Below are 22,204 nucleotides of genomic sequence, written 5' to 3'. Positions count from 1 at the left end.
ACAAACAAGCAAAACAAATACAGTTGTGAATTTAATGACAAACTGATTTGGAAACAAGAAGAGCTCATCACCAAAATTCAATAGACACACCAAACTCATCTTTCCCACATGAGGAACTGATAGTGTGATATAAAGCATAACGTAAGAAGCATCACAGTTTTCCTGCCTGTCCATGATCCAGGAGGTCCCAGAACGCTGTGTGTGCACTATGCATCTCTGGTTTTGGTGGGGGAGCGCAGGACATTAGTCGTCCGAGTCTGTGTCGTGGCGTCTCCTGTGGCTTTGTGTGGCACCAGCGGGGGCCTTCTTGTGGAAGGCAGAGTTACTGCGGGCTGGAGACCCCCCGTCAGAAGAGTCTGTGTCGTGCCTCTGCCGTCGATGACGGGGGCGGGAAGGCTGTCGCTCGGCCTTTGCTCCCTCCCTTGAATGGCTGTCATGGGGTCTGGCTCCACTCTGACTATGGTATGATGGATTATGATGATGGTGGTCCTTTCTGTGTCTGAAAAGTAAAAGGAAACAATCAATGAGTGGGGTATGGTGGGGTATCCGATAAGATGTAGCACACACCACTGGGGCATCAGCAAATGCATGGTGCTTCTTAGAGGACATGCACAAAAAGAAAATAAAGTTGCTTTAAAACCTTTTATTAGTAGTTGTATTTGCACTTCTCAATCTGTAAGTAAACTGTATTTATACAGCACCTTTCATAGATAAAAATCACAAAGTGCTTCCCAGATAAACTAAAAACAATGATACTCTCCATATGAAGCAAATTCTATTCTCATTCTCACAAATTACTTCCTACAACTCTTGTAAGCATTGTAAATCCTAAATATAAGAAAATACCAAAACTGAAAAAAATAAATTTGCTAGGAAGCAAAATGTAGAACAGTGTCCCAGCGCCATCTAGTGGTGCTCTACCATTTTGCATCACTGGTGTCAACATGGAGACCATACAAAGAAATTATGCATTGGAGTAGAAAGCCTTTGATGTCATTGCAATGAATACATGAACATTTGCTACACCTTTGCTGCCATTGCTAATTTTTAAAAGCATAACACAATAAATGCAGGTAGTTCTGTACAAAAACAGAATCTAAAACAGAAAATTCCATTAAGAGAATGTGAATAAAGGAATTTATAAAAACCATATGTACTTGGTCTTCCAGTCAGTGTCAAGCTAATACAAAAAAACCCCCAATGGATTTCCTCAAAAAATGGATCCCTAATTCTAACACCCTTTGCTCAGCCTTTGTTGTCCAGAGAATGAGTTGTTCCACACTTTTTTTTAGTTTTGCCAAATGTTTTTATCAGTCTTAGGATTGCAGAATTTTTGGAAACCTAATTGTTGTTGTCTCTAAGCTGCCATCCCGTAATAGCAAATGCCCAATCTCTTTCACTTGAAGAAATGCTTAGCCAACGTTCAGAGCAGCAGGTTTCAAATAAAATGGCCACAATTGATGACAAATCCAAGTCCTTTACCGACATAACTCATGTAATATTAATGAAAAAAATAACATCTGCTATTAGCAATTTTTATCTCTACAAAACGAAAAGTTGCAAAAAGCGAAATGCAATTTTTTATGGTCTTATCAGCTCTAGTGGCCGTTATTTGAGAGTGGTCAGACAGGAAAGAAAGGAAACATAGTGACTACCATAACCACAAAATGTCCAAACATTTCCAAGAACATGAATGAAAATATAACAGCCAACCAAATCATGCTTCCAAGCAGCTTCCATGCTTCCTTTGTGATTATGATATTGCACACAGTGAAATTGGATGATGTTTCTGATTTGATACAATGTGTGGATTAAATTGAGTACATCACAAACCAGTTTATCATTGGACATACCTTTTCCTGTTATCATCCGATGATGAGGACTCAGAGGTTGACGAATCTCGTCTTTTCCTTTTCTTCTTTTTCTCCTTCTTCTTCTTTTCCTTTTTGTTCTTTTTTTCTTTCTTTTTCTTTTTGCTCTCATGCAAACTAAAATTAAACAAAAGTGGACCTTCATTACCATGGTCTATTACAACCAGACTACCATTTCATCATGTCTGCTTAATGCTGGATGTTTTGTAGATATGAAGGGTCAGTAAAATTCACATTTACCCTTTTTCTGCCTCTTCTGATTTTTCAACGCTCTCAGATGTTTTTGTTGCAGATGTTTCTTGACGACCTTCCGTCTTGTGGTGCTGAACAAGAATGGTTACAATTTTGCACTAAGGTGTAGAAACTATAGCAGGAAATAAATCTTAAGTAACCATTAACTGAACCTGTCATTGTTACAAGGATTTCTCATCAGGTAATCTGCATTTAACAGTTGAAAAGGAAACTGAACTCACTGTAAAAATCGGCAGACCCATTTTAGCTGCTTCTTTCTCTTTTTGGGACAGCAACATCTTCCGTGACCCCACACTTCAAACACAAGCAGAGGAGAAAAACAAACATTTGTGTCAGCCCAGGCCATTTTTTTCAGCGGCACTATTTAATCAAAAGGTAATTCAGAGGACCTTTCAGTAAACTAAAGAACCAGAAATAAACAAATGCTACATTTAAGGCCCACAACCATTCGTGACATTTTAAAATTGCTTTACACAGTTGGACTGTACGGGAATACTGAGATATGATTCAATTTGCTGGTGTTGTCCAAGACTCTGACCGCAAGGATTATTTGGATCCTTTGGATAAGCTGCAGTTGCCTTTTTTTCCGCAGATACAATTACAAAAATCTAACTTAGAAAAAATAAAATCAGGAAACATTTTAATTTGGCAAAGTCTTCAAAATGGTAGCAAATTAATTTAGTAACATCATCCAGGTTTCCTGCATTGTAGTTTTAGCTCCTATTTCTATTCTTGTGTTTTTAGAACCCTAAACGATTTAGTGTTTTGTACAATAAATTGGAGAAAATTTGCATTCATTAATAATTGGTGTTATGAACTCATTGTCTTAGAGTCTGTAGTCATGTGGAGACCAACAAATATAAAGTTGCATATCAGATTGGATATTCTAAATAGAGATTATAGTACTCTATAACCTAAACTCAAGAGGATTGTATATATGTTCAATAAATGTGACCCAAGAATGGAGCCTTGAAAAACATCACCAGATCTTTGTTTGCTCAGATTTATAATTGGCAAATGAAACAAAGTTGTCCCATAAGCCATATCATTTGATCATGTCAATGATCATTTCCAAAAATGTTAGCTTAGATAAGGGCCTATAATTTGGCTTCTTTAAAAGAAGACTGAGTGCTGATGTGCTCGTATTAATTGGTAAATGCGTTCATTTTCAAGTCGGGTAAGTCTGGTTACAATGTTCTAACCTGCAACCTGATTGCAATACAAGGACTCACATTCCAACTTGAAATGGAATCATTGCTAATTGTATATGATATGGGTAATCACCTGGAGCTTCCCAAGCCTGATATACGATCCACACTCCTTTCTTCACCATCAACCTCTTCCCTTCTACAAACCTCTACAAGATCCTGTAAAAATTGAATTAAATTTCAACCATTTGATCTTAAGCAATAGTGAACAGATTTATTCTGGTCACTAGCAAAAAAAAACACTTACCTCTTTGGTAAGACCAGTTGGTTGTCTCTTTATAACTTTGTGACCTCTAAATTGAGAATGCAAATGGTTTGTTAAGCATTCTGAAGCTCCAAAGGTCTTGTGTTAAATAAATGTACATGTGAAGTCATACATACAGCGCAGCCATCAGCGCCTCCTCTTCTGCTGCTTTCACAGCAGCAAGTTCGTCCTCTTTGGATAACGGTTTGCCAGTTTTTTTGTTTTTCACATACCACGTTAGATCTTTACCTTTTTGCCATCTTCCAACCGGTGCCATCAAGGAGTTTCCTAAAAGCGAAACAGAGCAAATGGTTGGGTAAAGTTTAAATGTTGATGTCAAACAAATTAGGAAGCAATTTCTTTTCCTCCCAGTTACATTTGGATCTTTATTTCATTACATATCTTAGTTTTGCACGACTATGAGCAGTTGGGCAACAAGTAAAACACTGCTCTAGATCAAATGTTAAATGACTCATGCTTTTTAAGTTTGTATTACAACCTAAGCTTTGATTTACACTCAAAACACACCAGCTGGACTGTTTAGCTTCATTAAATTATTAACTTCCCAGTAAATTGTGCAAATAGCATACACATACACAACAAAGTTACAGATTTTTTAAAAAAAAGTTACCTACTGCAACTTTAATTGGTATAGAGTGAAGAGGATGAGGATATTTACTCAAATCTTTTGATTTAGGTAAATATCCTAACTAGCAGCATCTTATATCTATCAATGGGTATTCATTAACTGTTTGGTAAATGAGGAAAAGGTGTGTTAAAAGATTGAATAAATTTATTTTTCTCAATCAGGTTGTGTTAAGAAGGATCCCAACTTTGGACATATTTCTAAATTAATAATTGTCATGTGTGATATTTACAGATGTAGATCAACAAGTAAAAATACCATCTAAAATTCAATATGATTCAGTAATTCAATTCAAAAAGTTAAACTTGTTTATGTTATAAAACTTCAGAGAAATAGCCTATCTAAAATGCTTCTGAGATTGCCTCTGATTCCAGAGCAACTTAATTTAATGATTGACAGTTGTGGCCGGTTTCCCAAATATATCAATGTATGCTAACTCTTGAACTATTACTGTGGCTCCAATTCACACCTTTAGAATTTCCCCAAAGACAACAGTTCGTTTTTTAATTGTTAATTGTGCAGCTGCACCAAACATCTTTACTTCCAATTCATTTTCCATTATCATATGTAAATCTTAACAGGCAGCTTCTTTAGGAATAGTCTGTTGTGGCTTACCCTCTGTGGAGTCAATGACTCCTCAACAAGCATGTGACTGTGTAGTAGGTCATAACTTAATCTTTCTTTTTTAAAGACCTTATGTAGCTCCTGTAAGTGAGTATCGTCAAATGGAAGAGAAACAAACTATTGTACTATATCAATTTAAGTGTAATCAATGTATACAAGTTTCACGTATATAAGTTAATTGCTGAATAAATTAATTTCCCGATGTTGTTCTAATTTACTGAGATGTACTTGTATGGATTTCAAGAAATTAGGACTGCAATGTGTTTGTTTGGTGTTCTTTTTACATGCTGAAATGTTTAACCAACATAATTTCGTAAATTGTTATCTTTGTTATCGTATTTGTTTACTACAGAGATACCCCAACAAACAAATTGTGCAAGGCTAGCTCGCCTTTTATGTCACATCTGTGCTGCTACGTAGCTCCTCTTGTCTGGCATGCTGACTAGCTGGGCAGCGGTCAGGGAACAGACCACAGAGAGGCTCTGTCTGCCTAAAGAGGAGGCAATGTGAAAGTGGAAACTAGCTGTAGGGGAATAAAATACGCCTTCCAAGAGCAAGCAAATCAAGCCGTCCAAATTCTATGTAATGAGGGACTCTACATCAAAAGGTATGAGACAGCCATATGTGGGGGGGCCAACATGTGTTACAGCCTGCGATTTCTAGCTATCTTCCCTCGTCGTTTGCTCGCTAGCCGTCTGATTAGCGCTGATAAAAGCTACGCTTCTGAACTTACCCAGATAATTCTCTCTGTGTTTATCGACTTTCACGTCGTCCCAGTTGAACTGGTCCTGACCTCCGCGTAGGCCCCCAGATCTTGACGAGCCAAACATTTTAGGTAGAAAAAGTCCCGAGAGTTGAGAGAAAATCAGTAACACGCCGATAGCGCACGCAGCTAACGCTAGCAACCCGAACCGTGTGATTGGTCGGGCCTTCGGGAATCTTTCATCCGGGGAAGTTGTGCGGTGAGTTTTAACGTCCCACTATCGAAAGAGGGAGCAACATGTTAACTGGTATAGCTTAATTTTGGAAACGTACGCCAAATGAGGCGAATGTTTTTAAATATAGCAAAAGAAGTTGTGGCAGTGCTGCCTTACAACTAGCCTCTTTCAGGCAGCTACGGTAACAGCGCGTCCTTAACGTGTTTATACAGCTATTACGAACTACTTGCAATAACTAAACATAATAAATATATAAGTTCAGTACTGACTTTTTTCTAAAATGTCCGTGGCTTAAGTAAATTACGGAAAAAAAAACACGTTTCCTCGTTTCACCGCGCTTGGTTTTGACGCTGATGTTTTGGTCCGTCGTGATGACGCAGGCAGCACAGTTTTTATCTAATGGCTCTCACAACGAAAGCTCAGGCCAGTAGATGAAGAAAATCCTATGGAAACGGTCTCAGAGGCTTGGAATAATCTAACCCTCGATGTACCTGAGACATTTTACAAGACTATTTTCAGGTAGGAGAGTTACTGTTTATGTTTTATCGCCTCTTTTCATCCCGGATGTCTTTTAATGTCTGGGTGTGCCATTCATTCCTGGAGTTTGCTTGTTGACATAGTGTACCAGGAAAAGATGGAGCTGAAATGTAGGGAGTTTTCAGTTGATTGGGATACTTTTTTTGCAACTTTTTACTTTTTTCATTTGTAATTTATTTGGAGCTGAAGCAAGTACGTAAGGAAGCATTCTAATCAGTTAATACCAACAACCTCATACCTTTCAGTACAAGCTTAAAATTTCAGGTTTTAACTTCTCAGTAATTATATTCACGTTAAGGCAACGTGATGGATCTGCAGCTTGTAGTAAGTTGTCAGTCACTTACCACTACTTCCACATTTTATTTAATAAAATTTTTCTAAATCAAGTGGTGCTCATAATTGTTCAAATTTATTTGTTTTGAATTATGGTAGTTTTAACAAGTAAGAATAATCAATCAGAAGTATGCAGTCAAAACATTAAAAATGAGATTTGAATCTGGGTTGTTTTTCCACACAGATCGTAAACACTCATTACTCTACATGTGGTGATAGCACTGTTTAGCTTCTCTTTGTCTGCATTGTAAGAATTTCTGTATTTTAGTTGTATTTCCTAAAATGTTCCGGAACTTCCTTCTTTTTAGAAAATCATTTAGGCTGTAAATTAGCAAGATTTTTTTTAAAAACAAAAAATAACATAATACTGGAAAAATAACGTGCCAAATAGTTTTAAAGACTAAATTTATTTATCTATTTACATTTAAAAAAATATTTAAGTGATTACTAAGGAAATGTTTCATCAAAATTTTTTTAGTTTCAGTTCTTTTATCCTCTGGCATTAGTGGAACTCCTAAGATTTAACTTTATTCAAGGCAAATACTAGTCACATGAGTGAGAGTGCACGGGTTTAAAATTGGTTATGGCGCTGTCTCCAATAAGTAAAAGGTCCTGCTGGTTTTAGTACCATGTGATTCTTGTTTCCCTTCATGCGTCTCCTTATTATCTGTTGCAAAAAAACAAAAGAAAACAGAGGCTGGTTTAACGTGGTATGTAACCCTGCCACGCCCTCTTGCTTTCTCCGCCCATTTCTATTTCTGCTTTTGTGCTGTTTTGTCTCAATCAAACCCTCACAGCTCACTTCACCTCTTCACCTGCTTGAACTCTTGTTCATTGAAAGGTAAGGAGAAGCGCTACTGGTGGCTCTCTAATCTTTGTTTGAGCATTCTGATGGAAGACATCGGTAGCGGATAAGATATAGCATCAAAGTGTAGAAACGGTGGGAATATGAGAGTTGAAACAGACTCTTGTCTTGAGAGCTTTTGTTGCAAGGAAGTTGTTGTATAATAGAGCTTTGAATGGTTTTAAATGGCTGTTTGTGTGTTATCCAAAGCAACCTTTCTTCTTTCACCTCTTGTATGAAATTGTTTTTTGATATCATGTTCAGGTTCAATGGTTTCTACTTAATGGCTTCCCTAGTGACTCTGGCTCAAAGCAGGCAACTCTATCTTTTTTTTCTGAGTTAACCACAGGCCACATTGCTTGGTTATTTTTCTCCTCAGCATGACTCTTCTTAAAAACATTTATCCAGCAGTGCTGGATTTTTAAAGAAAAACATTTTTTTTAATACCTAGACCAAGTTTTACTTTTATGGGTAAATCCTTATTGCCCCACCTAAACATTCTTTTAAATAACTCCAGCCCTTTTCTCCTCTCCTGTTTCAGCTATGGCTGGACCCAGGCCTGTGGTGTTTAGTGGTCCATCCGGGGCAGGAAAAAGCACCCTGCTGAAGAAACTTATCAAGGAACATGAAAACGTGTTTGGCTTCAGTGTATCTCGTGAGTGTGTCATGTTGTAGCTTGAATAATAAAAAGTCTGTCTTGTGTTTTTAGCATTTTGTGTTCATGATTTTGATCTGTACTCAAATAAGTGGACAAAAAGATTTTGCTATTTTTTCTATGGACATATACACATATATTGTCATGTTTTATTAGGTTTCAGTTTTGCTTTTGTTTTCTTTTGGGTGCTCAATACTTGGAAAAAATATGAATATTCAGCAATGTGTGAAAGATTTAGTGCACTTTGAAGAGTGCACTAGTGTTGATAGGCAAATGTATCAAAATGATCTTATTCCTTTTTGTTCGATGCATTATTTTGCCATTTAGAGGTACAGAAGTTAAAATATAAACACAATCAGTTAACTTTCTTTGTTTTTCAAACCATATAATAATCAACAGATTGTCCAAATGGCCTGTAAGTTGGCCAAATGTCCATATACTTACAGCTTTACATCTGAATGGAGACAAGCTTCTACAGTAGTGATCTGCTGGACAACATTTCAAGATGTCGTGTCCTGTTATTTGCAGCAAGGTTTTCTTTGTGATTAGGATGTCTTCTACTCTTCCAATTTGCTCGATGAGTGTTATTATTTGTATTAAAAGCTGAATAAATGCATAATATAAAATGAAAAAATACATCTGTTAAGTACTGAAACTTTTGCAGCTCTGGAGAATCTAACTCTTGTATCATTTAATCTCCCAGATACAACAAGAAACCCTCGTCCTGGAGAAGAGAACGGGAGAGGTACAGCATGTGTCTCTGTAATAATAGAAGTCCATATGCTTTCTGCTTTTCTATAAGCCCAATCCCTCCGTGTTCTGGTGCTGGATTTTAGATTACCATTATGTTACACGGGAGGCTATGCAGGCGGCCATAAACAACGGCGAGTTCATCGAGAATGCAGAGTTTTCTGGAAACCTGTACGGCACAAGCAAAGCCGCCGTCCAAGCCGTCCAGGCCAAGAATCTCATCTGTATCCTTGACATCGACATGCAGGGCGTGAAGAACATCAAGAAGACGAACCTCAATCCCATGTACATCTCCATCCAGCCACCATCCATGGAAATCCTGGTGAGCACAATTGGAATTTGTGCAGCCAGATTGGTTTTCCTGCTAATAATCAGTCTTGTTGGGAGTTACAGGAGAAGCGATTAAGGGACAGGAATACCGAGTCAGAGGAGAGCCTTCAGAAGCGTTTACATGCAGCCAAGGTGGACATGGAGTTAAGTAAGGAGTTATCATTTATTCCCTAACCTCTAAAGTAGAGCTCCATAAGTATGTTTAAAATGAAACATTCTCTTATGATCTCTCCCATTTAGGTAAAGAACCAGGCATGTTTGATGTCGTTATTGTCAATGACAATTTGGAGGATGCTTATAAGAATTTACAACAAGCTCTTCTTGAGGTGAGCCACTTTTGCAGCTCCTGTATTTGCATCAAAAGAGCTAAAATTAGCTTAACCAGCAAGCTGCTCAACAGTTGAGTAGCTGTGAGGATGTGAGTCAGCTGTATTGTTTGAACTTTTGATGGAGGAGACTGAAGGTGCTGCTGTCGTTTGGAACCCAAGAATTAAATGTCAAAGCGCATGTGTTTACAAATGTGAAAACACCTCTGGTGAGGAGGCAGTGATGTTAATTGGTTTCCACTCATCTGAGCCTCTATAAGGGCTTGTAGAAACACGTAGACTCGCTGATAACTGCAGAGCAAGCACAAATCATTAACACTAGAGCAGATCAGATGGTTGGCTTGTAGTCTACTAAGAGTATTGTATCTGGACGTTAACAGATTTCATCAGGAATTAAAGATTCTAAATAAAATGAATCTTTTGTTAAAGTTCTTAAATTTAAAATGGGCATATCAGTTGAATTTTGCCATGTTTTGTCATATTATAGTTACAAATCTCAATGTGATTATAACATTTATTTTACAACATATATTTTACTGGGATTTTGTAGATCAACACAAAGTAGCATGTTTTTGGGTTTTTTTTCTATGCCACGTAATAACAAAATGGTTTTCAGATTTTTAGCATGCCTTTGTGGTCACACCCTCTCAGTCAGTACTTTCAGGAAGCATATTTCACCTAGGTTCTCGAACCATTTTGATCATTCAAATTTCTATATTTTGGACTTTTGTGAAAATAAAGTAATACTCATAATTATATACATGATGTACTGTGACCCATTTTAGACTTTTCTGTATTAGATCTTAACTGATCTAAGTTTGTCTAAATCCCCCCCAAAAATGACTGAAGCTGCTGTGGCAATATTTTTATGATTTTTGGATTACACAATAATAAAACCCAACCAGGGACTGTCTTATCTTCTAATATTTAAAACATGAAAAAAAAAAAATCTACTGTACAAATGAGCCTGAGGTATGAATTTTGAAATGTAAATACTGCAGGAACAATGCAGGGTTTATGTGTTTGATACATCTTGTAATGGGCTGGATTTTTCTCTCTGTAGGAAATTAACAAAGTCAAGAAAACCAAGACTTCTTCGTAGAAGACGGCACCTCATCCATCCACTCCCCTATAACTCCAGACCTCCATTTGACATGTACATTCCCTCAGATGGTGGTCTGTGAAACTCAGACAGCTTACTATAAGGAATCTATAAACATGTATTTAGATGAAGTTAACTTTAGTTAAAAAAAATGTTTGATTTTTAATGAGCATTTTTAGATTTTTTTTCTTTATTCTTTGTTTGGAAAGAAAGCTACTCCAATGAATCTTACTTGAAGTCTGACTTGCACAAAACAGAAAGATTCCTGTTGTTACTAAATTCTCTTTGGTCGGCACTGCATGGTACCTTGTTTGTGGCGCATGAAACAGGGAGCAGCGTGACCCATTCCATCAGGTGGACAAACCGATTTTAGGATGTAAAGCCAGTTCGTATGACATGCTGGTTGTTGGCACCAAACTGTGCTCACCTGGTAGTGTCATTTAATGTTGATGAAGTAGAAAAATCCAGAGTTGTGATATGTGGTGGTTAGTCAGGGTTTAAAATTCAGGAAGTCGTTTACGTTCAGGAGATATATGCAAGTCAGGCATACTTTTGAAACATTACTTTTATTCCAGAGTTGGTAAAGCCATTCATTTTAAAGCTGTTTTGTTGTTGTATATGTTAACAGTTTTATAAGTTTCATTTGTATTTTGTTGTACTCAAGTAACTTAAATCCAATCTTGCTTAGAGAAACAAATCCTTTGTCATTGTCACTTTTTATGTTTTAAGCAGGGAATACTAAGTGGACTATTTTACAAGTGTAATTTTGTAAACTTTTATATTGTGTAACTTGCTCACATTGTAGCTTTATGTGTATAGTGAAATGACATTCATTGGACTTTAAAGCATAAATAAATGGACATGTTTAAGGTTTATATATTCCATAAAACAAAAAGCACAGCAAATCAAATTAAAGGGGCAGTATTATGTAAACCAGGTATTTTGTTGAGTTTTGCATTGATTATTTTATGCATGTTTGAGAAATCTTCTAGTCTTTTCTAGCAGCCATTCGAGTTTGCAAAACACTTAATGGGACCGAGCGCTGCCTTTTCCACAAAGCTCCTCAGAGCTGCAGTATCTAAGCAGACTTTCTGCCTCACAGAGCAACCCACGCCCAGGCAAACCCCACTAAGCTCCTTCAGACTAGCAGCAGCAGCAATTGGCAAACACCTGGTGGAACTGCTCATCTGCTGAACTCATGTAAACTATTTTTCAATGCAACACTCCTAAGAATAATGTTAAAGGCTTAATGGAGGAACATTGTGATGACATGCTGAAGGTAGTAGTTACTTGATTGTGCTATTTTTATCACAATGTGCCTGAAAAATACATACTGCTGCCCCTTTAAAGGACGTCTATGATGTACTTGTAAACTAGCATCAATACGTTTTCCAGCAACTCTTACGAAGTAAAACTATTAATGGCACTTTGTAAAAATCAATTAATCTGACCAAAAGTTATGTATCCCTGATATTGTTGTTCACTATTTGAGCTTATTCTTAATTCCAGCAATAAGTCCTCTGGAATACTAAAAGATGTTACCTGTTAAAACTTCAATAAAATGTTACAGCTACAGCATTTGTTTAGTCACACAAGTCTATATCAGCACCATATGCTCAAAAATCTAGTTTAATTTTATTTAAAAACTGAAATCAATATGCACTTCTTAGAGGATTTAAACATTATCACAGTTACTTTTGATTATTAAAGCTTACAGCTCTCAAGTCAGAAGAGTTCCCAGTGATTGTTGAGGTCATAAAATAGTTTTAACAAAAGATTTCTGTATGATAGTTTTCTGAGAAACAGGGTTCTTTACACTCATCAATATTAACAGGAATACATGCTTGAAACAATATTTTATTTAACTTTTTCAACTGAATAAATTTATTTTTCAATGATAATTTATGGAGATACACCTGTGTATGGGAATGACAGAAGAAACAGGTAATCTTTAGTATTTTCTGTACATTTATTTAGCACTTTGTGCTCAACCACATTATTGTCCACAACCCCACATGAACATTGCAAGCAATTACAATCTGTGAGACCTAAAATATCATAACATACATAGTCCATACCCAATCGATGACACCTTAATACAGAAACACAAACACAGCAACGTCTTCCAAGAAAGTGAAGTCCTGGAATTTCAGGTCTTTCAACATTTTCAAATAAATACAAGACAGTTCTGCTTAACACGTTTGGTTTACATACAAAATACATGCAGTCACTCATAAATATGTCACTGACACACAAAAGGACACTCTTGTTAAACCCTGTGAGTTTGCAGGCAACTGCAAAACATCAAAAGGCCCACATTTGTCAAAGAAGCTTTGTAAACAGAAAAGCAACTGATAGAGTATGGACCTATGTTTCAGGTATCAATTACTAAGGCATAGTGGATGGTACCTGAAAAAAAACTAAGCAATCTAAAGCTCACCAAGGAATCATTCATACATCTACACCAAAGTTTGTCTATAATTTAATTGCACATCAGTGATAGAACCTAAACTACAGCAAGCAGTGCAGAAACTCAGTCTTCACTGTTCATTGTAAGTATTTTCATTTTCAAAGTTCATAGACACTGTGAAACAAAAAGGTTTCTGAAAAGTAAAAAAACAAACAAACTTGATGATATGACACTAATTTGCATTTAATGACAATCCAGAAATAAAGTCAGAGGTGTTCAAAATATCACTGCTTGGATGAGTTACTATTGCAGATATAATGATTTTATGACGGCACATCTATGAAAACGAACATCCAACTCATGAACGGTAAAATGTTACTTCATATTTTCTTGTCATCTGTCCACTTAATTCATGCTGCATGTCATGCAGCAGTTAAAATTACAGAATGAGACTGAAATTTGCCTATAGAGACATACGTATCCCTACAATTTGCAGTTTCCACATTCCCTAGCCTAAACAAAACTCTGAATCCCACAAAAACAACTGAGGATCAGACTATTTTCCGACTGGCTGCTTCAAAACGGAATGGTTTGTTAAATGTAGTAGATATTATTTTGTTACATTATTTTAACCATGCAAGCAGAAATGTATCCATTTAAGACTAAGGATTTGTGTCACCAATTAGAAGATGTTTACTGGCTTTGAAAGGGCTTCTCTTTAATTTGAAGAGTGACAGGCTTTCCAACTGTTGTGTAGCCGTAGGTTTGAGTGGACACTTTGGTTTTAAAGCTCTGCTGCCTGCCCTCTACTCTCTGCACCTCGGAGCAGTAGGAGGGTTTCACTTCTAGCTTTGCGTGGCTCACTTGGATTGGGACTTGTCTCTCAGTTCGGGGTCGAGCTCCGCTTCCTTGCAGAGAGGCAGAGGGGAAAACATTGCTGGAAAGATGCTCCCTGAAGCGGCCAAAGAAGCCGCTTCTCTGCCTTGGAACAATATCAGGCCGCCCCACATTGAGAAGCACTGGCTGTCCCACTTGGGACCCCCCGATCTCCCTCTGAAGGACAGAAATCTCACAGGGTTTCTCATCAGAGACGTGACAGGAGCTGGAGGAGCCATAGGTTTCACCTTCTCCTGGGATGTAATCCTCCAAGTCTGCCAGACTCAAAATACGATCTCCTTGTTTCAGAACCACTGGTTCAGGCTCCTCAGTATCCTCATCCTCTGGTTCAAAGATAACAGTTTGTTGAGCATCCTGGTCATCAGCATCTTCAGCAAGTGTTAGGATAGATGAAAGTTCACGTGGTTCTCTGGAAGCAGAGCCTGACGCGATCTGAGGCTGGTCTTCCTCCCAGGAGATGCTCTGGCTGCTGATGTCTCCCTTCAGATGTTCCTGCGCCTGCTCCACCAGCTTGTTGTTTGAGTTGTTAGCATTCAAGTCTAGGGGAGACCTCTTAGGTCTGGAGGGGGTGGCTGCACGATCGGAGCCTGCAGGTGAGATTCCTCTTCTCCTGGGCAGTCTGGGAGACTTATTGACCTTATACTCAATGACCTCCTCCACTTCAACCCACCTGGGCCTGCTCTCCGCTGCCCTGGCTCCAGCCCCCTCGGGCTCAGTAACATAGAGGGTTGGGATGGTGGTCTTTCTCGGGGTGGGCATCCTTCGTGGCCTGGTTGCAGGTGGCTCAGGGGTGGAGGTCTCAGAGCGGTGGGCTCCAGAAACAATCAAGCCTGGAGATCTGTGTCTCCTCATGCGTGGGTTCTTCACAACAGTGGTAATCGTCTCCTCGCTGGAATAAATAAATGAATACATGAGCATAGGGACTGGCATATTTGCAAAAACACGAGACTGAAAGGCTTAAATAGCCACATCATAATGTTAAAGATACACACAAGACGTTTTGTAAAATCAAACTCACTGTAGATGTAGTTAATCACTTATAGGACAATATATTACCATCATATTTTCTATGTTTTCCTATTTTGTAATTAAACAGTATTTTATTTAGATAAAATTAATTGTCTCAAAAACAAGCTAGCATACCTACACACCACTGGTGAAGTCATACAAGACATAAAGCAACTTATCAGAGTTCATTGAGTACATTGAGAAAGGTGCTTTCTTATATTCTGTATGGCTGCAGCATAATGTTTAAATCATATGAGAGAGCTCTCCATGGAAGTAGTTTATTTGAAGGTCTGGAAAAAAAAATGATGTAGTACGTTCTGTCCATCTTTCCTCTGCTCTTCTGACATTCCTTCTTCCTCTAAAAGGCATCATATAAATAAGACCTGAAAGTTTACTTGAAGTTTTTTATTCAGTCATAAAAGTCATGCTTAGCAGCAGGTTTCCCAGTTTGAAGGACCCCGCCAGTGGAAAAAGCCCCTCCTTTTATCATCCATATGATAGAATCCTTTAGCACACAGACTTTAAATACTACGCAATCTATAGAAAGGCATACACACAGAAATGTGTTCTAAAATCTGGTTCAATCCTAAAAAAGCACTAGTGACATAAAACCTGTAGCTACATTAGAATGTTATCACGTGATATTACCCAACAAATTCAAATTTTTTTTGTCCCCAGGTGAGAAGTATTTGCAAGGCAAATGTTCACAGAAAAACAAACAGAAACAAATTGTCTGAGGGATGGTTGTGCATCCTGCAGTACCATAGCCACGTGTGGCTCTTTAACGACTCCATGATTACTCTTAATAACTTTAACCAAAATCATATAGAAATGAGCCATGATTTGTATGTGTATTTTCACACTCCTGTCAACATTTCTAATGATTATCTAGGTTTTGCAACTTTTGGCAAAAGTCAGAGCAAAACTAACTTTCTGATTTGGTTTGACTGAGAATATGAGCAGCAAAAACCAATTTCTTATGCATCACGTTAAAGACTCATCACACTCACATTATAATGGTCTTCTTTGGTAGTTTAGTCTCCTGTTCGGTAACTAAAACAAAAATAGAATAACCAGAATTTTAAAAATACATTTAAATGTATTTAAGCAGGATAGTTATTGCATAATAGCAAAAAACTATTATGCAATAACATGTGCATAAAATAATCACACATAAAAAAGAAATACTAATTCTTGCTGTTAGACTTATTCAGAGCTGTTAAACTAAAAGGCAGACAGAACAGCCCTACCTTCAATGGTGACGGCCTGCTCCCCACTGCGGACCACAGTGGAAGGAACAACTAAATCTGCAGCACACTTGGCACTGCCCAGGCGGTTTGACAGCTGGCAACAGCAGGAAAATATTTTTAGAATCCTAAATATGACTTTCTACTGCTAATTGGTAGCAACTAGCTTCAAATCAATTCTTAGGTGTAAAAATTAAAATAGGATCACAATCAAATCTGCCCTTAGACACCCCCAATGACTCAGCAAGCTTGAACAAGAAGTTAATGAAGCTGTAAATCCAGCAAAACCTCCTGACAAAGCACTTAAGAGGATCAGTGACTTATTGTTATTGCAAAAACAAAAAAAAAAGTTTTAATAAACTGCCAAAATTTTTTGCTTGTTATAATAGGTTTTATAATGAAATACAATTGAAATACAATTACGCAATTTTCAACTATCCAGAAAAACAAGACAAAACATAAACATCAGTACAGCAGCGATGTCATCTGATTTTACCTCACACTCATAGTGTCCAAGGTCTCTCTCAGTAAGGTTTTTTATAACCAGAACCAGAACCCCACTACGGACCTCACTGTAGGTCTGATACTTCTCCTGGTCAGTCAGTAGTCGGCCCTCTTTGAACCACCTTGAACAAGTACAGAACGAAAGATAAATATGCTAAAATCAAAAATATTAACACCCTCAAGCTTTTTCACATATTCCCACATTACAACAACAAACTTCAATGTTTTTTTTTTTTTTTCAATATCACGTGATAAAACAACACAAAGTAGCACATAAGTGTGAGGTAAAAAGAAAATGATAAATACCGGTATTACTAAAAAATTTTCAAACATAAAAATCTGAAAAGTTTGATGTGGTTCTAACTTCCCCTGTTACTCTGACGTCCTTAAATTTAGCGCAGCCAACCACTGGAAGTCCCCTAGTTAGTGTGTAATTAACATATAAATACAACTGTTGTGTGAAGACCTCAGATGTGTTACTGATTGTTACTGAATAAACATTACAGTGCACCATGTAAAATTTAAAGCTCAAATATATCCCACAGTTTATACATGTTCATTTGAAATAGTTGAAACATTTCCTTCTATGTTAGAATTAGTTCAACACTCCTTTGGTTGGCCTTTCATTTAAGATTCTAATAAAATACAAGGAAGTTTGTGGTTATAATCTGACTAATTGTGATAAAGTAAAATGATTCCTTTAAAATGATGAGTCCTTTTAAAAAGGAAACAGAATTTTTAAAAGTCAAGAATGAGCAACATTAAATGTACTTCAGCCAGTCCTACCTTATTTTTGGGCTGGGGGCGCTTTGTATCACACAAGTGAACTGAGCATCTTCACCAGCAACAAAGACAGCATTTCTCATTTTATTTACAAAACGAGGAGGCACTGTGTCAAATACACAAAAGGTACACGTGATGTTTAGGTGTTTGTGTCAAAAAAATATTCTTCATTTGCTTCCCATTAAGCAGCAAAATCTTCATAGACATAAGAGCAGTCCACAAAATACTTAAAACACACTATTTTTAGAAAGCAGAGGGCGCCAACTCCCTATTGACTGCACATATACAAAGGGCAGCTATATATTTTTAATCTGGTGCTTGTGCAATACAAAATATTAGTGCCCTATCATACTTTAGGAAGGAGGAATAGGGGGTAGAAACATCATGGGTAATATGAAGGAATAGATGATAAAGTCTTCAGCTTTGTATTCTCACTCACTTTGAACAGTGATTTTTCCAAGAGTACTTGCATTTCCTGCTGGGCTTGTTGCAAAGCACATGTACTGGCCGGAATCATCCGCAGTCATGTTATCGAGGATCAGCGTGCAGGAGCCATCAGGGTCCTCAATGATGATGTGATGAGGATCTGCCTCTACTGTTCGTCCATCTAAAAACCAAGCGTTTAAATATTAACTGTTTTTAAAAAGTCATTATAAAGATTATTTAATGTGTACAGTGTTTTGTAAAGCCAAGCGAATGAGCACATATTATGTTGCAACTGTCTTACCTTTGTACCAGGTAACTACAGGCTTAGGCACCCCAGTAGCTTTGCAGGCAAGTTTAATTGTTTGACCCAACTCTGCTGTGCAGTTTGCCAAAATTTCTACAAAATCAGGTGAACCTGGAAGAATGTTTACGTCATACAAAGTTAACATTTAAAGTAACAGAAAAATAAGAACAAAGTTAAAGAGAATCAAGAAATGCTCTCACTCCATGCAGGCATGCTGTAGCGCTGCTGCAGCTCTCTGAGGTCTCGCAGCCAGGAGTTCTTGATGATGACCGTTCGGGCCTGTAAAGTGTATTTTCTGACAGAGTCCTCCCGTTCGTGCCAGATCTCAAAGGCCCGGTCGTCACCTTCCACCGTTTCGTTCACATCGATGTTATTCAGCTGTACCGAGAGGAACAGTACAACAAGAATCATGCTGAATCTCTGATAAAATATAAAACAGACAGAAAATATTACTTACCTTCATCATGTTCTTAAAAACATATGCCTGTGTTTCAGTGTTGCTGTCTCTTTTGGGTTTGCAAATGATACAGTAGTTCCTGAAGAGGAAGACATGGCGATGGTGACCCCTAGAGGATGTTCTAATTCCGGGTGCTCCCTCCCACACTAGGAAAGGTCCCTTGAGCAAGGAAATAATAAGAAAAAATATGTAAAACACAATCAAACTCATAAAGCCACCAAAGGCCTGTGTTGCATAGCTACTGATGAAGGTATTACCTGTCTGATTGGTTCTCCAAGAACTTCCAGGGTAGCAGGATAGTTCTCGATCAGGGAGACATGGTGGGTGTTCTCTGAACGCTGAGGGAGTGCAGACACCATGGCGTACGCCTCTTCCAGGAGGCAGCAGTTCTGGCCGTTTCTTGCCTTGTTTCGGATGAGATCCTGCAGACAGCAGGCAAAGACATTTAGAAAGGCTGATTGATAATCAGATATCAAAATGGGAAATGACTTGCACATGAGTCATATACTACATACCCATTTACAATATTAAGAAGGCACTAAACTTAAAGGACTGTCTGTTTGTTGGCTTTTAAAACTGTCACCTTAAGGAAGGCCTTGTACTTCTGAATCCTCTCGAGGGGTTGCTGCAGGTAGGCATTTATGCTTCGAACTGGAGGATCCCCAGGGCCTGCAGTCGCCTGCTCTTTCTCAGAGTACTCCTATAAGATTAAACAACTTATAAATTACTATGAAACTTTTTCTGGGAAACGGTTTGGGTATTTTTGTGATAGACCAACACAAAATCATACACAATTGTGAAGTGCAAGTAATTAACGTTGTTCAAAATTCCTCAAAAATAAAAACAGAAAATTGTGTCATGAAATTGAACTTTATGCCTGTAAGGTCAATAATATGTAGAAGCACCTTTTATTGCAGTTACATCAGTTACATTCTGGGTCAAGTCTACTTTGTATATCCAGAATAAGAACCAAACATGGGGAAGCATTATTCAGATTTTAAACTCTGAAACAAAAGCTTCTTTAGATCTAGACTTAAAACTCTGATTATGGTTATCTTTAATTAATATTGACAGAAACACATCCATTGCATTGCTTGTTTTTGATGGATTGAGTTCTCCTTCTTTTATGTTTCCTTTCTTATTTCATAAACTAACTCTGCTATTGACTGGGTTGAATTTCAATAAGGGATATCAGAGTAAAGGAGCTTGGATACAAAATAGATTTTTATCCCTAAAAAATGACAAACCACTTCATAATTGTGTGGTAATATATCCCATGCTGTTGATGGTTGTGAAAAAGTCTAGGTGATTTGAATATTTTTCAAAGGCACTTCATTTATCTAGGATTGCATGTAAATCAAGGTACCACTGAAAAACAGATACCTTAAAAAAACGATGGATAGTTTTGTCACTGACAGCAGATTCGGCTTGGCTCTGTCCTACAAGATACTGGAGGTAATGTTCAAATCCTTCCTTGTTTTTCAGGAAGCACATTGCTACATCATCATCAGTGTCACAGTCATGCAACTTTGGAAGGAATGTCCTAGAAACAAAATGCGGGAGACAAGGTTCATGAATACAATGCATGTATTTGATGTGGTCCTTTTTAAGGTTTAACAGATATTGCTGGTAATTAAGATGTGGACTCACTTGCTATGAAAGGACTTGATGTCATCAACGTTTCTGAAGATGGTCTCTTTCTGGCTGCAGACATCAGGTGGAGCATCCGGACAGTCAGCGTGCTTCATGTGGTGCGAAGTGAAGAACTCCACCTCCTTGACAAACTCGGATTCTCCGTTTATCAGGTCCTGCATCAGCTGGCTGTTTGAATTAAATAACATTTCTTCAGAGTGTCTTTACAGTTTTCACAGTTTCATAGTAACTTTAGATTGTGCTTCATTTACAATAACTTCCGCTTATATTCTCCTTCAGAAACTTCTTCTACACTTGTTTCTGGAAGATCTCCTGCATCCGCTGAGAGCTGGGACAAACATTTATTAATACAAAATCATCAACAAGCCAAACTGCTGCAGAGAATAACAAGATTTTAAAAAAGTCATCCAAACATGTTGATCTGAAGACATACTTTAAGTTTTTTGTCCAAGTAGGCCGGTGACACCCAGCCTTGTCGTGATGGTGTTGTTTTGGTGGGTTTGGTGCGGACCAACCATTTAAGAGGATGAGCTGAGTCCAAGACCTCCACATACTGTCCCTCTTTGAGAGAGATGGAGTCTTTGCTTGCAATGGTGGGATTGTAGTCCGCAGATGCCACATAAATGTCAAACATCTACAAAAATATGACAAGGCAGATGGTCTCTCATCAGTGATGAAAAATAATAAAATATGACTTAGTTGCTCAATCTTTTTTTTTTCTATTTTCATTCCATGTTCAATCTTCTCCCATTACAAATTAATGCTTGCTTCAATCATTTGCCTATTTGTTCCTGTTGTTAATAAAAATTATCTGTAATGTGCTGCATAAGTCTTTTTTTTCTTTCAAGTTTTTGAAACATTTTCAATAAATACTAAAGACAACCTCAAATGCCAAGTCAGTAGCAATAGCAAAACCTTATTTACAGTAGCTACTTGCTCACAGAACAATCCATTTTGAATGCTATCATTTACACTTCTTGAAGACAAATCAAAATTTGCAAAAATCAGCTTTGCAAAACCACAGCTCAGATGTTAAAAAGTTCTGATTGGTCCATCTTTAATTATTATTGTAGGTGTCAGATTAGTTGTTGATGTGCATATATCTAATAACTTGTAGTTTTATTCTCAAAATGTAACTTTGTTTTAAGGTGGGTTCCCCCATTACTAATTGTGAAAATTAAATGTTTTTTGTAAACTCCTTTAACACAACAAACAAAACACCTCAATTCCACAGCTCGTACCTCTCCTCTGGCATCTCCATCATCTGACTCTGAGGAGGAATCTGCTATGAGGGAAGGTGGACGAGATCGACCGTGATGGGGAGATGGAGAAGGAGTTTTGGTCTCATCATCACTGTCCACACCTGGTACTCGCAGTGAAGCTTGAACGACAAGGTTAAGAAAGATGCTTGAGAAAACGGGGAAATGTCCACAGCATGCCCTCTCAGTGTTTTCTATTGCTTAAAGTTCTGTAGTAAAACACATTTTGTCAAGGGAGTTGTATTATAAAGCCTTGTCTAAAACAGAATTTGTTGACTTGTGCCAGTACTTAATATTTAGCTTAATAAGTTTAATAAAACTTGCAGTCAGTTCAATTTGAACTGACAATTACTCATTGTCAGAGTAGACGATGAGTAATTGGTTGTGATGATATGGTAGTGATAAGACCCCGGTGATGTTTTAAGTAATGGCTACTTTGTTTAAGCTGAAATTCTGAAAAAGATCAGCAAGAAACAATTTCTTCTTTTGCCAAACAATGCATTTCTACTGCGTTAGTGGCAACATGCAGATACATACATGCCTGTCAATGAGTTTGTACCCCAGCTGTAAGCTGACAGAGACAATAAATCTTGTTT

At 37.6% G+C, this 22,204-nt stretch overlaps 3 protein-coding genes across 32 annotated transcripts in view; 1 reads left to right on the top strand and 2 right to left on the bottom strand.

Moving 5' to 3' along the window:
* Positions 1-13: 13 nt before the first annotated feature.
* lg12h1orf35 (linkage group 12 C1orf35 homolog) lies at positions 14-6,041 on the bottom strand. Its single transcript, XM_044135403.1, has 8 exons — positions 5,579-6,041; positions 3,713-3,863; positions 3,579-3,624; positions 3,408-3,490; positions 2,345-2,417; positions 2,112-2,194; positions 1,854-1,988; positions 14-499 (listed from the first exon to the last, which is right to left on the bottom strand). The coding sequence occupies exons 1-8, from the start codon at positions 5,673-5,675 to the stop codon at positions 244-246; spliced, it is 924 nt and encodes a 307-aa protein (XP_043991338.1). The 5' UTR covers positions 5,676-6,041; the 3' UTR covers positions 14-243.
* Positions 5,245-12,238, top strand: guk1a (guanylate kinase 1a). 2 transcript variants are annotated; one of them, XM_044135405.1, is made up of 7 exons: positions 5,245-5,452; positions 8,039-8,152; positions 8,856-8,897; positions 8,989-9,224; positions 9,296-9,380; positions 9,473-9,558; positions 10,622-12,238. In XM_044135405.1, exons 1-7 carry the CDS (start codon positions 5,431-5,433, stop codon positions 10,658-10,660), a joined length of 624 nt encoding a protein of 207 aa, XP_043991340.1. In that variant the 5' UTR covers positions 5,245-5,430; the 3' UTR covers positions 10,661-12,238. The 2 variants fall into 2 exon arrangements, with proteins under 2 accessions (XP_043991340.1, XP_043991339.1); XM_044135404.1 differs by lacking the exon at positions 5,245-5,452 and adding an exon at positions 6,162-6,302.
* Positions 12,239-12,615: 377 nt separating this feature from the next.
* The window catches only part of obscnb (obscurin, cytoskeletal calmodulin and titin-interacting RhoGEF b), a 57,836-nt gene continuing 48,247 nt past the window's right edge, over positions 12,616-22,204 (bottom strand). For all 29 annotated transcript variants that reach the window (XM_044135372.1, XM_044135379.1, XM_044135376.1 and 26 more), the window contains 16 exons: positions 21,591-21,730; positions 20,783-20,983; positions 20,601-20,677; positions 20,347-20,517; positions 20,080-20,239; positions 19,280-19,396; positions 18,954-19,118; positions 18,697-18,855; positions 18,440-18,617; positions 18,237-18,350; positions 17,949-18,116; positions 17,513-17,615; positions 16,719-16,848; positions 16,226-16,319; positions 15,986-16,028; positions 12,616-14,856 (listed from right to left, as the gene is read on the bottom strand). In XM_044135372.1, the coding sequence (XP_043991307.1) occupies positions 13,764-14,856; positions 15,986-16,028; positions 16,226-16,319; positions 16,719-16,848; positions 17,513-17,615; positions 17,949-18,116; positions 18,237-18,350; positions 18,440-18,617; positions 18,697-18,855; positions 18,954-19,118; positions 19,280-19,396; positions 20,080-20,239; positions 20,347-20,517; positions 20,601-20,677; positions 20,783-20,983; positions 21,591-21,730 (3,113 nt within the window). In that variant the 3' untranslated portion in view covers positions 12,616-13,763. The remainder of the gene's footprint in view (positions 14,857-15,985; positions 16,029-16,225; positions 16,320-16,718; positions 16,849-17,512; positions 17,616-17,948; positions 18,117-18,236; positions 18,351-18,439; positions 18,618-18,696; positions 18,856-18,953; positions 19,119-19,279; positions 19,397-20,079; positions 20,240-20,346; positions 20,518-20,600; positions 20,678-20,782; positions 20,984-21,590; positions 21,731-22,204) is intronic.

The sequence above is a fragment of the Gambusia affinis genome, linkage group LG12, assembly GCF_019740435.1.
Source record: "Gambusia affinis linkage group LG12, SWU_Gaff_1.0, whole genome shotgun sequence".
Classification (NCBI taxonomy): Eukaryota; Metazoa; Chordata; class Actinopteri; order Cyprinodontiformes; family Poeciliidae; genus Gambusia; species Gambusia affinis.
This window is presented reverse-complemented; position numbering and strand designations above follow the sequence as displayed.